Source organism: Protobothrops mucrosquamatus, unplaced genomic scaffold (assembly GCF_001527695.2).
Source record: "Protobothrops mucrosquamatus isolate PMUCROS unplaced genomic scaffold, P.Mucros_1.0 scaffold3180, whole genome shotgun sequence".
Taxonomy (NCBI): Eukaryota; Metazoa; Chordata; class Lepidosauria; order Squamata; family Viperidae; genus Protobothrops; species Protobothrops mucrosquamatus.
This window is the reverse complement of record NW_015389178.1, coordinates 107788-125826: the sequence shown is the minus strand read 5'-3', so window position 1 is coordinate 125826 and position 18039 is coordinate 107788. Positions and strand designations below refer to the sequence as shown.

The 18039-nt window shown below is 36.8% G+C and overlaps 1 protein-coding gene across 1 annotated transcript; it reads left to right on the top strand.

Moving 5' to 3' along the window:
* Nucleotides 1-6916: 6916 nt before the first annotated feature.
* CD247 (CD247 molecule) lies at nucleotides 6917-15224 on the top strand. Its single transcript, XM_015826563.1, has 8 exons — nucleotides 6917-6968; nucleotides 7516-7619; nucleotides 9025-9081; nucleotides 10968-11054; nucleotides 11351-11386; nucleotides 12334-12390; nucleotides 13872-13907; nucleotides 14221-15224. Exons 1-8 carry the CDS (start codon nucleotides 6917-6919, stop codon nucleotides 14284-14286), a joined length of 495 nt encoding a protein of 164 aa, XP_015682049.1. The 3' UTR covers nucleotides 14287-15224.
* Nucleotides 15225-18039: the final 2815 nt, after the last annotated feature.

Here is an 18039-nt window from a genome sequence, read left to right as displayed (position 1 = left end):
GAATATTTATTTGATTCCATACCTTTCCTTCTTACTAATCCTAATTATTTGTTCCTTTGCTGAGAGTCTTAAATAAGATAATGTAGGGTAGCACAAATAAATTTGGGGAATATATTTTAACAAATTAATTAGGGTTAGGGTAAAGTCAAAAGTATTGATCCATCTGATCATTTCAAATTCTAAATCATATTTTGAATTGGTTCTTCCTCACAGAAATCAAGGCTTTGATTTATAACCACAATTACTGGGTTCATATAATGGTTAAGCCAAAACACAACATATTATGGCTTGATGCAGTTTGTAATTATATCTTTGTGTGTGTGTGTGTGTGTGTGTGTGTGTGTGTGTGTATCCTATTCTTCTTGATAAGAGCCCTCTAGTTGTTCACCATTCACCATTCTGGCATTGGTATATGTCCGTATTTTCAGTGAGATGCATTTTCTCCTTATCAAAAAAAGAAAACAAGTAAGCTTTTATATACTCTTTTTAAAAAGGATAAAAAGGAAGATAACATGAAAAGAAAAAAGGAAATAAATGTTGGCTGGGGAATCAAGCTGCAAAAGCTAGATTGTCTGGAAAGGTAGGCTGAATACAATGAAAAAAGAAAAAAATGGTAAAGGGCCCATTAATAAATATGAAGAACAGCAGATAAGGATGAGTTTAAAGGGAAGAATTATTGAAAGAATAGCATCATAAGGTATCTCTATATTGTTTCTTTCCTGCTGATATAATCCTTTAGAAACAAAAGTGTGAATGGAAATAGGTATCAGCCACACTTTTAATTAAGCCATTAAGGCAGTCATAACTATTTTTTTCCGCCACAGGAAAACAAAAACGAAGTGCTGCTTTCCTGGGAATTGTTGCTAAAGTTCTGAAGAGTTCCATGTTTTTCTGCCTGGAGTTACAAGTGTCTTGCAGTGACAAAACAGAGCTTTCAGTTATTGATATCTGAAGTAATTGGAAAGTTCAGTTTCTCTAGATAAATAGCTCAAGACAGCAATAATATCTCTGGTGCACATGAAGACACCAAATAATACATATCCGTTCGTTGATAAGTACAATATAGCAGTTCAGTGGAATCTATTCCTAAGTAACTGGTAGAATTTTGGCCTCACTGTCTGTGTTCTTCTGTTTTTACCATCCTCAGTTTGTTTCTAATCTTTTCCCTATTTTTTAAATTTTTGCTAAAGATATGTCTTCTAGAGCGCTGTATTATTTTACTTTTTCGATACAGCATGCCTTAATGTCTCATTCAGCTTCTTTCCCACCAAGCAGCACTTCAATAAGTTTAGCTGTAAAAGTCACATTGGGCATAACTTAAGGTTGCACCCTGTTGATTTCATACTAGTGAAATTCATCAGCCAATGGGTGGTGGGGAAAAAAAACCTAGTGAGGATCTTGTATGAGGAAATCTTTCAGGATGTCTTAAGCATAGTGCTCTCATAAGAGCAACTCAACATTGGTGTGATGTAGCTCTACTTTGCTCTACAGGTTTCATGTGTCTTCCTGCTGTGGTTGAGGGGGTGGGGTTGGTTTTTGCATCAGGAAAAGAAGTAAAGCATTGGCTTTTGCTTGCTTTTTCAACTCTAGATGCTTATAAACAAATATGAGATGATGGTCTTTAGTAACAGAATGATCAATTCTTGTAAGTCTAGGCCTTTTGTTTTTATTGGTGAAGTTTCACATAATATAGCTCCATGTCCCTAAGAAGTAATGCAACTGTGGATTAATGGAAATGTAAAAAAAAAAGTAAATTGTACAGTAGATGACCTCATACAGTAGACATGGCTCTGTGTTGTTTTCTTGGCAGCAGTAGGAAGTTCTAGGACGCAGTTTCTATTTCTCAGCTTCTATTTCTCTGGTGCCTTCTAGAGACATCCCATCCAAGCACTAATAAGGGCCGACCCATTTATCTTCTTGACCTTCAGCTAGGTCTATCATCTCTCATAGAAACACAGTGGGTTTAATAGGAAATACTCTGGCATAATAACTCAGTGAGGGTACATATACCTACAAAGAAGGCCTGAAAGTTCATATAGTTTACTGGTGGAATATTGTCAGTATATTTTTTTTAAATCCATGGAAACTTTGAACATGGACAAGAAACTTAGGTTTGCCCCCAAACAAGAACCATTGATTGAGGATTTATGAGTGGGAATGCCACTTTCACATTTCCTTGAATGGAAATAAACCTCAGTAAGATTAAGGGTTCTCATAATTGTTAGTTTGGCTATCTGATCCATAGCCATCTTGGTTGGCTAAGACCTTCTGGAGGTGATGTGTGACTGGGTTTTAATGGTGGTGAATTCTTCCTTTTTTTTCCTCACCATTTCTTGGTTTATCCCTTCCTCAAGAAACTATTATCAAACCCAACAGTACTGAATATTTTTGTCCAGACTCCAACCTTCCATTTTTGGGGAAGGTTGTAGAGAAGATGGCCATTTTGCAGCTTCAAAGTACTCGAGAACCATTTCAGTTATGATTCAGACCTGGATGGGACTGAAATAGCATTGATTATGCTTGTGATGTGAGCAGGATGGGAGTGGTATATCCATTTTATTTCTTGACTGTGAGAAGCTATAGGCAGCTTTTGATACCATTGTTCATGATATCCTGAACTGACTTTAGGGGCTGGGAGTGTATTTTACTGTATTGTGCTATTTCTCTTCTTTGGAGCATGGTCAAATCAGTGTTGATTACAGGAAGAAATCCAGTTCCTGTTTTGTGAGTTTCCACAGAGACCAGTAGTTGCCCTGCTCCTGTTTAGATCTACATCAAGCCATTGAATGAGGTAACATCAGTATACTAATAAAATATGTCTTGGCTCTGGAAATCTTTGCATTTATTAAACATTTTTATTAAAAGAAAAGAATCCCATCCTTTGATTGTTTGGAAGGGTAAGCTGAATCAGGATTTATTTCTTCACTCTCTGTCAAAAATCTTGTAGTGGAGAAAATGAGGTTGCATCCTTTTTCCTTTGTTAAAAGACACATCTGTGGTCTGGGGTTAAAATTAAGAAGAACAAACTAATGACAACAGGTATAACAACCAGCCTTACAACTGATGATAAAATTATTGAAGTAGTAGATAATGTCTACCTTTTAGAATCAACTATCAACAGTAAAGAAATAAGCAGCCAAGAAAAGGGCTTCAGACCAGCAACGTAGAGCAGTAGCAAAGACCTTGGAAAAGATGTTCGGATACCGTAATGTGTAGGTATAGCCTACAAAGATCAGAATAATACAAGCAATGGTGTTTTCTGTAATACACTATAATTTGCTTGCTTGATTTGCTTACTATGAACACAACTATTGTGGGTTATAGATGAGGGCAGTTCAGAAATAAACCTCCATTTAGTTATCATTGACAGACACTTACAGATACACAACTTTTATTATACATATTAGAAAACTACAACATTATATTACTTATTGACATAATTGCCATTCAAATTGAGCCATGTCATAACATCTTACAAGGATTGAAATTCCTTAGTAGTAGTCACTCGGTGCCAAATCTGGGCTTTGGGGAGGGGTGATCAAAAGCATCCCAACGGAACTGCTTCAAAAGTTCTTGGGTGGTCTAGCGGTATGCGGGCAAGCATTATCGTGAACCAACACCACACCGGAAGTGGTGCCATAGAAAATCCCGCCAAATGTGAAAATGCCAAAGGAGTACTGCTAGTGAAGTTCATGGAGCATGGTTTGACCCTCAATTCAGAAGTCTACTGTGAAACATTATGAAAAGTCAGACGAGCCATCCATAACAAGCGTCAGGGCATGCTGACTTTTGGTATTCCAAGAATTTGGGATATAAGCCAGATATAAGCCAAATTGTTTGTTCATTATGTTTTAGCATTAATTTGGGTCACCCTTCCCAAACCAGGGCGCCCTCCAAATGTGGACTTCAGTTCTCAGCGATAGTCATGGCTGTTGAAGAATTCTGGGAACTGAATTCCATTTGGCAAGTGGTTTGAGGGAGTACTTTGTTGTTCTCCTATTCTTTTTGTGTGTGGGGAGGGGGAATAGCCTTTACTAACTTGAGCATACGTGGAATTTCTCAGTAATGTGTGTGAGCTTGTTAAGTCTGGAAGCGACATGCATTTGGAGAGAATCTATTAGGAAAGGCTGTTCCAGATCATCAAGAAACATGTATTTGGTTGCTAGTGGACACCTTGGCAAACCTAGATGACAGATGTGGGGATAATACTTCTTCCAGCTTTGCATGCTTGCTGGATGCTCAATATTTGCTATGAAGATTTCAGTAAATTGTAAGAGTATTTCTCTACTAGGAGGAGAGTGAACCTACCTTTCTTCAGCATCTGTTTTCCTATTTCCTGGAATTCAGTCTTAATTATTAATATTATTACTGTTCCAAAACTTTCCCCCTTTGTCAGTCCAAGAACTACATTGGCCTAATACACAATCTTCATACAGAAACTTAGCAAAGGAAACCTTGCAGGAAGGCGCCCCAGCTGTCAGTCTTGAAAGGAGAGGTTTGAAAACATTTCTGAGTAACCACACTGCATACCACAATCAATTAAGGGAACTCTATGCTGATGTCAATCTGAGCTCCATTTTAACTCTAGCATATAAAGTTTCCTTCAAGGGTCATTAAATGTATTCAATGTAATGACCCTCATGAAAACAAAAGAGGAGTGGGTTTCATCTCAATGGATCAGTGAGTACTTTGATGCCAGATTTGTATTTATCTAAGAGAATGGAAAATATTTATTAGTTGATTAAATACAGATTTAAAGATGTGTTTCCATTCAATTGTTTCTTCCAAAAGTGAGTTTGTGGCATCTTTTTAAGCAAAGTAATGCAGCATTGATTTTATAGCATCCTATAGCACCATTAAACCATCACTGTACCAAAAATAATAGCAATGAGGAGAGGCTTTATATTACATCAACATAACAGTATGATAATAGATGGTACTATGAGGCAGCTGTGAGAATCCTGCCTAAATGAATCTCTCAACTCAGAAAACCACAAGGCAGGTGGCTTGCTCAGTAGAAATGGAACAGAGGAAACAGTTTTATCCTGATAAAAGCTTTATCCTTTTTTTCATCTAGTTTAGCATTCTCTATACCAGGGATGTGTAATTTGCACTTATGGGGCTGCATAAGACATTGCTCTCACCCCAAAACCTTGGATACAGCCTCTAAAGATCCTCCAAAACATTCAATTTGATTATATTTTAACATGACAAAATGGAAAAACTATTAAACATATATGAAAATGATGGCATCAATTGCATGGTTTTTAATTTAAATTTCCATTCAATTAGATACAATTTAATTTTTGTCTTAAGCTCCACCTATCTTATTTTTGGAGTAAGAACATTTCATATTATTGATAGGCCAAATAGGACCGTCAGTTTGGAAAAAAAAAGTATACCACGATCTATACCAGAGGCCCCCAACCTTTTGAGCACCAGGGACCAGTACTGTGGAGAAAGATTTTTCCACGGACCAGAGGAGGCGTAGTTTCGGGTGCTGCCTGCATCCAGCGGATGGGGCTTCGCTTCTTTGCGTGCCACAGCCCGGTGCTAGACCAGGGGTTGGGGACCTCTGATCTACACTGATTCCAGTGGACAATATATTTCAAAGCATTTTGACAGTGACAAATAGTATCAGTGGAAAAAAATCAAGTGAGAAAAATGTTGACTAATTAATATATCTGAAAGTTAAGTTTAGTGCTTTCATTTCTTATTTAACTGAGTAATGCCAAGGTAAATAACTAAAACTAAGGTTACAGTTTCCAGAGAATATCAAAGAGGGAGATGGTTGGACATTAGAGAATTGTGTCATATTCTTCTAAATTAAATGAGTGAAAAATGGATTCTCTGAACTCTATAAACAACATAGAGTTTGTGACTCAGCATGCACACAGAGATATTCCACCACTGTGGTTTGCAAACCATGGCTATGGCTTAATATTTTATGTGACCAGAATCAAGTGGGGTTTATGTATTTAACCATACTTGCATGATCTGTGAAGATAGCCACTGACTATGTTAAGAATATCCAATGTAGCTATTTTCTTTTTCTCTTGTGTTGAATAGCTGTTGCTGTGGTACCAATAGAAGAGAAAGTTGGTCTATCGCATGCTTATTCTTCAATGCAGTTGATGTAAACATTTCTAAAAATAATTACATTGGATCTAGAACAAAAAACTGCCCAGAACTTTGGAAGGATAATTTCATATGTTAAAACAAATAAGTATTTTTGATAACATTTCAGCTGCTTTTAAGCATAGGATTATTTATTTGGTGTATTTAACCCCCTTTCCCCCCATCAATCTCAAGGTGGCATATGTGCAGATCTCCTCTATTTTTATTCCTATAATTACAGCATTGTGAAGTAGGTTGGGCTGAGAATCATGGTCCAAAGTCAACCAGTGACCTTTGTGAACAAGTGGGGGCATAAACCTGGGTTTTCTCTGTCTAAGTCCAATATTTTAATCACGCCACAAGCTGAAGAAGAATACTGCAGCATGAAGTGAAATATCTTTAGATATTGGATGCATGTTTTAGAGATCTCTCAGTAACAAAACAGACACATTATGGATCTAATAAATAATAAACAAATATTGAAATACTTCTAGATCAGGGAGCAAAACAAAATCCTGAGTGAGCTTCACAGTTTTTCTTAATGCTGCTGAAGAACTATAATTTTTAATTGTCACAAATAAGGGAAATTATTATATAAAGGATTAATATTTAATTAAAGTATATATGTAATCCACTTAAGTTTTTCTTTTTTAATGTACTGATCTTTAGGATTTCAGCCCTTAACAATATCACTTAAAGACAAAAATAAGATTGGCTAAAATAAGATTGCCTATTTCTGCTGTAAATAGTATTATTGAAGCATTAAATGTTGGCCTCAATTGTATTTGGAATAAAGAACATGGCCCAAATCTTGAAAAACGTTAGTGTTGATTATGATCCATTGAAAATCAGTAGGACAAATTACAGTAGTTGCAATGATCTATGGCCCATTAATTTTACTGGGATTTTAGTGTGATGTTTTTCTGGGGAACCTGGATGTTGTAGAATAGGGGTGTCAAATTGCCAGCCCGCAAGCTGGTTGCATCATGCGGAGGCTGCGCCCACCCCAGCTCCGGCAATGCAAAAAACGTTGTGATACATCGCGACATGTCATATGATGCGGCGAGTTTCGTGCTCTAGAATCATTGAACCATTATTATGTAAAATGATAACAATGAGGGCTTTATATCACCTCAGCAACAAGTTACTTTTTTATTAATAATAGCCAGATCTGTAAAACATGCATGGCAATGTGTAACTGTTATTCTAATATCCCCATGAGATGACAAAAATGGAAGTTGCTTAAAAGTCATTGAGCATGCTAGTTGAGAAAGTAGGAATTGTAATCTTGAGAGTACTAGTTTATGAAAGCTGGTTTGCTCATGGTTTGCTTTAAATCCTTTCTCTGTAGAACTGACCCATTAGTTATTGGTTTTTTTTTTAAACAAAACAAAACAGATGCTGATGCACTGGGATTAGCAGATCCAAAGCTGTGCTACATTCTGGATGGGATCCTTTTAATATATGCTATCATCATCACAGCCCTTTTCATGAAAGTAAAGGTAAGATATTTTCAGAAAGAGATTTCTTTATTGTTTTACATACACACAGAGGAACCTGAAAGAAAAAAGGTCCCTGTGACTTTAATCCCTTTGATTGTATGTTTGAATGTTGATGTAAATCTTAATGATATAAAATTAAGAGAAATTACTCCGTGAAATCAACTTTCACTGCAACAGTTCTATAACACTGCAATGTCTCTCATATAACTATTATAGAAAGATTATCCTTCTGTATCTTATCCCAAAGTTCAATACCCAGTCAAAATGTTTCCTACATTATTAGTTGTTACTCTCAGATGTTGCAGATTTGCATCACTTTCCCCAATCCTGTGATTGCTAGCTATATTGGATTTTATCCTGCAGTGGCCACATTGCCTTGCAGTATTATGGAAGCTGAAGTTCCACATTCAGTGAGGAGACATATTCAGTTGGGAAGACTATTAGGTAGACATTGTTTGTAAACAGTTTGGAAAAGATGGGAAATCGTTAATAATAAATCTTACATTTAAGAGTTTGAACAACTGTTTTGTTTTTGTTTTATTTAATATTCTACTTTTAACTATTAGCTATAGGTTTGTTTTTTTGGACAGGACCAGAGTTAAGGCATTTTTAAAAATGAAATAAAGGAAAATTTAGCAGCCTACCGTAACTTAGTGTCCTACTCCTAGAGAATTCTGGGAAATGCAGTTCCAGTCTTTAAGAAGAGATTGGACAGCCATTTGTCTGAAATGGTATAGGGCCGTGATAGGGAACCTATGGCACGCGTGCCACAGGTGGCATGCAGAGCCCTCTCTGTGGGCACGCGCACTGTCGCCCCAGTCCTAGGCCTTCAGCTGGTTTTTATAAAACCTTTTCGCTTTAGGCCTCCGCCACCGTGTGCAAAAAAAAAAAGGTTCAATCAATCAATTTCAACTCGCGGGAAAAAAAGATCTCGCAGTTGGAATTCATTGATTGAATTTTTTAGTCCCACCCAGTCTGCCGTTACCACCAAAGCCACGCCCACCCAATGGACCACACCCACCCAATGGGTCACGCCCACCCACCACCCGACGATACATAAGTGGGTTTTGGGTTGCAGTTTGGGCACTCAGTCTCTGAAAAGTTCGCCATCATTGGTATAGGGTTTCCTGTCTGGGCAAGGGATTGGACTAGATGACCTCCAAGATCCCGTCCAACATCATTATTATTATTATTATTATTATTATTATTATTATTATTATTATTATTATTATTATTATTATACATTTGGAGGGTGTCCAGTTGGAAAGAGCTAATATATAGTGTTCGCTGAAGGCTCAGTAATACACTGTCACTATTTTATAAATCCCTAGTGGCCTTTGGAATAGAAATGGACAGTTTTGTGAGTAAAAGCTCTTATATTACATATTTGTCAATATTTTTCCAGCTAAGCAATCGCTCTACTGAATCCAAGCCTTCTCAAAATGCAAATGACATATATAATGTAAGTAGTGATTTTTTTATGTCTCTTATATAATCTGGCACCTACAAATAAATTAAAGGGACGAGGTAACATACAAGTTGGAAAATTGAGATATCAATCTGCCTGCGGAATCCAGTGAGATTTATTCAGGGGCCCAAGTCAAAATGATTCCTTTTAGTATAGTATAGGGATTCCCTGCTACCTTCTTCCACCAAAATTACTAAATGCCAAGTAAAAGGGGTGGGGAGGTTCTCGTGTGCAACTATAGGAGAACCTCCAGGCCATAGTTATACAGCTCATTTTTAATTAAGGCAATTGTAGTGGTTTACTTGATATAGGATTTTGCTTATTCAGTAGGCTTTCTGAAGAAGGACACACATTCTCTCTCTCTCTATGTGGATGGAGAGAGAGAGAGAGAGAGAGAGAGAGAGAGAGAGAGAGAGAGAGAGAGAGAACTCTGCCAATGTTTTAGATTTCACTCACATCAATTGCATTCATAGAATAGCCAATGGTAAGACATTCTGACTTTTACAAACCAAAACACTTGGCAAAGAACATTTTCAACCAAGAAGCACTTGCAATTATTGCAATATTTTCACTATATTCCTGAAAATCCCATTCCCCAATATTTGATTATCTGGAGGAAAAAGTCAGCTAGAGATGCTGCTATGACAACTTTATACATTATGTGATGGCTTTGGTTTCCTTTTTAGTATCATCTGTTTGCTTAAGGTTCACAGAATATATAATAAGAAGTTTAAGGCAACACTAAAGAGTATTTTATACGCTTACCAAAGAATACTGGGATAACTTTATAGCTGAATAACGAGCACTGACTATTTAAGGTGAGATTAGAAAAGCTCCAGGTAAGCAGAGTTAGGGATGAAATCGGTTCATGAGAAGTTATATACTGTACAAGTTTCCAATTTCATGTGAATAATGGGACAAGGTAGATAAAAAGGGACAGAGAGCACTTAATGTGTGAGAGATTTATCCTCGGATGGAAAATAAGGATGCTCCAAAGATTAAATAAAATGAGAAAACTACATCATAAACAGGTATTGCTGTAAATATGTTTGTATGTGTGTGTATGTAGATACTCATGTATATGAAATATAATTGAAAAGATGGGGAAAAAATTAAACACTGAAAACTTTTGAAAATTCTGTTTACTGATATGTTTTCATCTATTTTGTTTTTTTTAACTATCTTTTTTCTATGTAGTCATTTATTTTGCTCCTTAAATGTCTTAAAATAAAAATTAAAAACTTTCCAGGTTAAATACAATGTAAGCTAGAGTCAGTGTAGTTTGGTTGAATTAATCAGTTATACCCGATATTTTTGGACAAAGGAGTAATGAACTCCTTAATGATTTAATTAGTTATTTGCTCAGAGTTCTGCAACTGTAAAAGTTTGGTTGTGGTTAAGAGCTATTATCTTGAGCTTTAGGTAAAATACAGATAGTCCTCTGTACGACTGATTGCTTAGTAACTGTACAAAGTTGTGATGGATCTCCTCAGGGTACTTACAACCTGGCTAATGGCTGGCTCCCACACAGAGATCATGTGACTATTTTATCATGGTTTTGCTGAAAACATTTACTTCTGTGTTTGGGCAAAGAGACCCATAGTGAGCCATTCATTAATTTAATAACTTCAGAGTTCACTTAACAACCGCTGCAAAAAACGTCACCAGTCATGTACAATTGTCACAACTTATGACTGTGATGGACAGGCTTCATTACCGTCGTAAATTGAGGACTATCTATATACAGATTTACTTGACTTTTTGTGTCTAGTGCTTCACCTAAAACCAAATTACCCATCCTTAACTTGGGGAAAATTGGTTAGCTCAAGAGGAAATTGGACATTGTAGTTAGTAGTATCTCTTTTTTTCTTCTCCTTCAGAAACTATCTACCGGACACAGAGATGAATATGATTCTCTGGCAGTAAAAAAACCAGATACAGATCTTGAAATGGCTGTGGAAAACCAGGTATCTTCACCATTTTTTCTGTGCAGGCAGTTGCCACAAAACATGTAGGCATAGCTTGGTGGAGGAAGCACAAGACCATGACCCCCTTGTGCTTTAAGGAATGAATAGTATCAATCTACAACTGACTTCTCTGATGGTTATGGCATCAGAGTTGTGCAATGGATGTTGATGCAAGTGCTCTGTCAGCTCTCCCACCATGATATAACTGTTCTGTCAGCTCTCCCACCATGCCTTCTCTTTTGTCTTCAGACTTGGTATATATAAGAATGATTAGGAGAATGTTTCTTTCTTTCTAGCGCAGAAGAAAGAAACCTCAGGACAAAGTTTACACTGTGAGTAGATCCAAGAACTGACTGTTATTATAATTTACTTAATCATCCACCACAGCATTTTGAAAGAATATGTGTGAGTGTGTGTTTGGAAAGAAGTTGTTTTCATATGCAACCTTTTCCAGAGTTTTGTGAATAAGGTTTTGGGAAAAAAAATTCTCTATGTTGGGATGTAACACAACTACTTCTTCACATGATGCAGAAAGGAATATAAGTAAATAAAAATCAACCAGTCTATTTTTTTATGTGTTTATGAGTCTTAAGATACTCAAGATCGCCCCATTTTGCCTTTCTTTTTCTTTAACAGGAAAGAAAGCTGTCAGGTTTTCAAGCTTCTGTTATTGAAGATTATATCAATAAAATAGAATTCTAGTTTTTTTTCTGGATTGTTTTTTTAACCTGACCTACCTGAAAGGATTAACAGTGACAGCAAGAACAGCTGTTAGTAGTCATCCTTCTCTGGACTTTGGGAGATGTTTATCAGATTATTGATCATCTTTTTTGTGGACATTTTGCTCTCTATATCAGAGGAATCTAACTTCTACTGTATGTTGTAAAACAAACTATTGAGCATGTACAGGAAACCTGGGCTTCCTCTATTGCAACAAATCTTGTGTTTATAGTTTAACCAAATCCCAGATTGGGGAAAAAAATGGGGAATGGTTGCTTTCCAAATAGCATTGCTCTCAAATCTGCATAAATAGTGCCTGAGATAATGGTTGACAAAGAAAAAACAATGAAGAGTAAATGTTTTGCTAAAATAGCAGCCATAAACACATTTTGGGAAATATCTTTCTTACAATTTGGGCTGGGAAGAGCAAGGACATACTGGCCAGAGTGAAAAGATTAATCAAATGCATCAGAAACTGTAAGAAAAGGCACTAGAGAAAATTAAGATTTTTCTTAAATTTTCTTTTCACTAATACTGTTTTATGGTTTTCCATGGCTAGTCCCTACAGCGGGATAAGATGGGTGAAGCATACAGTGAAATTGGAAAGAAAGGAGAGGTAAGTGATATTTTCTATCATTTTGGATGCACAAAAGGTAGCTGCAATCAACAATTTGTCATTGTTGACTCTAGGCAGGATTGCACTTCTCTGGATGAGTGGGTACTTCAAGGTTTGCCCATGTTACACCTTTGTTGCATGAGTTGCACTGGCTCTGTTTCTTCCAGGTACTGGTTATTACTTTTAATGTCTTACATGGCATGGGACGGCCTGTCCCTGGGGGTTTCTGCCAACATGTAGGAAGATACGTCCAGGTCCCTTCCCTGAACTGTTGCCATCTAGTAGGATCTCTGAAGCGTGCCTTTTCTGGCAGGCCCCTGCTAGTTTAGCCTTCTGGGCTTCATACCCAGTCATTGGGGTAGAATGTGGTTGCTCTAAATTGGTTGTTGGAGTATCCCAAGATGAGTGAGGCGCTGGCTTTTGGTTATGTTTTATGATTTTGTTTTATGGTTTTTGTAATTCAGGGTTTTACTATTGTTGTGAGCCATCCAGAATTGTATTTTAAAATGGGCATCTATACAAATCTTATACATGCATTTCTATTCAAGCTTTCCCAGTCCTATCCTTGAAACCAGCGGTCCCTAAACTTTCCAGCTCTGCGGACCAGCAGCAGTGGGGGTAGAAGAGACGGTTTTGCGCATGTGCTCACCATTTGCACAAATTAAGCTTCACGTGCTCACACACTTGCCCCATGCATGCGTGGTCCAATTCCCAAAGGGCCATGGCTGGTACCGGGCTGTGGACCCGGGGTTGGGGCCTCCTATTTTAAGCTGCATTGAACTACAGTTCCATAATGCAGAATAATGACAGTATTAATTCAATACATGTGAAAGTACCAGCTAGGGAGAAGCTGTCTTATCAGCATAAACTTATCTACAATAGTCGTACAAAACAGAAGACAATTTTGTAGTTTGTGTTTTCTGATTATAATTTTTTCATAGTATCTCTGTCAGGTAAAATTGGGTAAAATTGTGAAGAACAATCACAAAAATGTTGCCCTTGTTGGAACAGGCTAATACGGGGGAGTCCACAATTTATGACTATAATTAGAGCTAGAATTTCCATTTAAGTGATGTGGTCATTAAGTGAATCACACTTGACTTTACAACCTTTTTACCATAGTTGTTAAGCGAATCATGTGAACCTTAAGCAAATGTGGCTTTGTCCATTGACTGCTTATCAAAACTCACTGGGAAGGTTGCAAATGGCAATCATGTGACCCTGAATGCTGCAAACATCATAAATACATGCTGGTTGTGCGAACAATTATACCACACAAGAGTTCAGTTAGCTATTTTTATTGCTCATGCCTATAATACAATTCATAGACTGGTGGTTTGCACCTGGGCTAGACAAGGTTTAATGACATTCAAAGGGGAGGGGTCTGATCTTGCTTTCCTGTGCCTATGTAGAGATTCCAGACTAATTCCCCACTTGACTTCTCCCTTGAAGTCTATTAATCCTGGCCTTTTCTTTTCTAGAGACATTGTGGCAAAGGCAATGATATTCTTTATCAGGTAAGATAACAACAGAATCCCTCCCTGTAATTTCTTTAACTCTTAATTCACTGAGATCTGTCTAAAGCAATTTATTCACTGTTCTTATTCCCCCCTTCATTCTCTGAATACTTTTGGTCCTATTGCCTGCCTATGCTTGCAAGAAAGATGTACAAGGGAAGATGATTAGGAAGTAGTTGGATTCTTCTCTTCTTACAAATGTTGCTATCAGACCTTAGATTTAGTACCCTTGCTAAAGGCAACACTGAATCTGAATCTATGGTTAATAAAGTCTAATTATTTGTTTTCTAATCATATATTTTCTCTTTATCAGGGCCTCAGCCAAGCAACAAAGGACACATACAATGTCCTTCAAATGAAGCCAATGCATTCTCATTAGTTACACCTGGAAGAAAGAAAGAACATTCCTTATGGTGGAATGGTAGCAACTAAAGAGGACAGTTCATTTCAGCAACGCCATTGCCTTGTTTGAAGAATGCTATTGTACAGTCAGCAAAACCCATATTTCATTTCCAAATAACATCCTAGGTTTTTTTTTTAAAAAAAATGTACATATGTTTAAAGATTCTGCTTAATGTATAGTTGCTCATATTTAGGAGCAGAAGTTGAGATTGCTATTCACTGCATAATTAAATAAGAAAAAAATATTTTTCTTCCTAAGGTGAAAAGTAACCAACATATTTTCTTTCCTTATAGATGTGTTGAAAGGTATTTTTAATTGAAGATAGCTGGGGAACTTTTGGGGGAAAGGGGAGGGGAAGAGGATATATTCTGGAACCTTTCATCACTCTCCAGGAATTTGGATTACTGTACAATCTATCAGTCATACCAGCAGGGCTGGTGGCAAAGGATGTCAAAAATTGTCATTTTTTAAAATTGATAACTCTCAAATCATTAAATAGTTCAGAACTTAACTGAAGGTAGATATCTTTTTATATTGAAGATGATGGTACTTTGAATTGCAGTGTATGAGAAAATTGAAAGTTCTGTTCATGAGCTTGGATCATTATCCACAAAATGTAATTTTCTTTAGCATCAAAAAGCTATCAGCCTTTACTATTATGTTTGGATGAAGTCTGCAAGTAAAATAAAAAAACAAAAACAAAAAAACTGGACACAGAACTAGCCCATTTAATAAAGCAACCAAAACTAGTTTTGGCTTAGAACTACTTCTGTCGAAGAACAAAAGTCTTACTTTTGAATAGTTAAAATGTATTGGATGTCACTAAACAGTAATCATAAAAATACTCTTGTGCTATGAAGAAGTGGACCAGTACAGTTTATGCCTGTCTTTGCATGATTAAAATAATGGATAAGTATATTGTCTGTTGCTTCATTATGTACATTGTTCCTAGAGACTACATATCTCATACTTCAACCCATATTAACTACAGTGAATACAAAAACTTACAACTTGACCAGACATCACTAACAAGCTTTCTTTTGATTACTACTGATCACATTTTAAGAAGGTTAATAAAATTGTGAACTATAGTTAAGGTCTGCAAGGAAGGAAAGCAGGGAATTTGCCTGGGAGGCTGCACCCTTTCATCATCTTCAGCTGAGTGCCTGCCTACCTTTGGAATGTGTGGGTACAATTTGAATGTGGAGATTATAATCTTGGACACCATGACAAAATGGGTACTGATAGGCTGTATAGAGTGGTGTATCTGAACTGCAAAAAATGGACCACTAGAAGGAGCAGATACAAAAAACCCCTCTTCTTGCCATCTACTGGTTAATCAGCTGCCATATATAGGATGACCTATATAATATATATAATATTCCTAAACAAATGGCAGCCCTAGACAACTTAGCAATAATGCTAGGGCTACCAGATTTGGACTGCAAAAAACAGATCACTAGATGGCAGGAAAGAGCTAGGATTGGTCAAGCCTACAAAATTTTACTGTACCTGCAATGCTTCTCTCCTCTGAAGAATACTATTACCTGTACTTACCTTTTTTTTCTGGGCAGGTGAGTGCATGTCCAAATAAAACACTGGTATGCAGTAGCTGACCATTACTTCTATTTTTTTTAAAGTTTATAGACTGCATGTAGGTTTCAAGTAATTCTAGAAAATAAAGATGCTGCAGATTGATATTATGCAGCATGCTAGTGTTAAAATCAACATAATTTTTGAATGATTAAATAAGTCAAATGGAATAGGAACTTTGGGGAACATGAAACACGAAGTCATTTAAACCTCTCAAAACCACAGTGGGCCACAAGCTTTAAAACAGAAATGCTTGCACAGAAGTTACATCATGTCAAATTTAGTTCCCAAATAAAGCAAAGTTTTTATTAAAGACACAGACCAGAATAACATTACAATAGTAGTGAAATAAAAAATAAAACTGGGTTACACATCATTAAGAGAAATGAGAGTCTAAGTAAAATTAGGGACAATTAGGACTGGGAGTAAACCCACTGCAAACATTTAAATTCCCTGGAGTATCTGTTTTATGTTTACCTGCCTCATTTTCCCCCTAGGACTTGAGTCAAGATTGAATTCATCTCTATATCATGTACAGAAAATGCAACAAAACTTTAAAAAGATGCTTTGTAAAAGGGGCAGTAAGTCTAGCAAAGCTTCATTGAAAGTAAGCAAAGAACTCATACTTGAGAATACTACTCTGTAGCCATGCTCTGGAGTGCTATGTAATCTGCCCACTATTAGGTGGAACTGAGATGTCCAGTCAAAGATTTGGGAGTTGGCAGCTGGAATTCTGATCACAGCAGTTTTTATATTTTACCTTTCCAATGTTAAATGGAGAAGAGCCGAATGCTGGGAAAGATTGAGGGCAATAGAAGAAGGGGACGACAGAGAATGAGGTGGCTGGATGGAGTCACTGAAGCAGTAGGCGTGAGCTTAAATGGACTCCAGAAGATGGTAGAGGACAGGAAGGCCTGGAGGAATGTTGTCCATGGGGCCGCGATGGGTCGGACACGACTTCGCAACTAACAACAACAACAATGTTAAATGTGTATGTATATTATCAAGTTCAAAAGACTCAGGGATATGGCAAATTCTGGACTGTGGTACTGGACATTTAGAGGGCAATCCTTAAGTTCAAAAAGTTTGAAAATACAACGTTACTGAGTTAACTCAATCTCCTGTATAGGCTAGCAGCTGATGTTTATTCAATCCATCTAATGCTACAAAAATTTTATACCAGACATTCTAATGTATTTAATAACATTTTAAAAAGCATACATCACAAATACTTCTCTATAAGGAAATCAAAAAATGATATATCTGAAATAATCTTAAACAAATTAATTGTCAGTTTGAAGTCCGGTGTTTAAAAACATAAAAGGCAACAATTTTAAAAAGTTATGTGCAACTGTGTATATGGGTACATAGATATAAAATGTATCTTCATCCTCTTTCTTATGAATAGCTTACTCTGTCTTGACATGCTTTGATAATGGATTAGCTGTTGTTAAAGGCTAGGAAAGACAGGAGTTGTAGTCCAGTATATTTAGAGGATATCAGGTTGAAGAGGCTACTTTGAACAGTGAAAAAAACTGAGTTGTATACATTCAGTTCAGAGTGGAAAACCACTGTAAAACATAATCAGTTATCAAATGATCAGGAATACCATTATGATTTTAGATCAGGCATGTCAAACTGCCGGCTCGCGGGCCAGATGCATCACGCCGAAACTGCGCCCATCCCATTGCCGGCAATGGGGAAAAAGTCACGATACGTCACGTGACATTGCAAGTTTGACATGCCTGTTTTAGATTATAACGCAAACAAGAGAAAAGCTTACCTATTTTTGCTTCCCCTGAGGAAAAAAAACAACAGTTGGCAGAAAATAAGATCAATTTAAGATAGTAGAAAACCTAGATGTTGGCATTTCATTTTGTCTCTAGTACTTGTTTAAAAATCACAAACACGCACATAATTGTTAAAACACTTGGAAAAATGGTTTAATGACGTTTACAACAGAAATGAACTGTACAGTTACAGTAAGTCTCATATATATAAAAATTACAGCAGACAAATGCATCTACACAAAACCTACCATTTTTATCCTGATTCACTGTAATCAACAGTTTCTCAATGCCCACAAGCCACCTGCAGGCAGCCACAAGGGGGAAAACAGAAGATATCTTTAAGAGA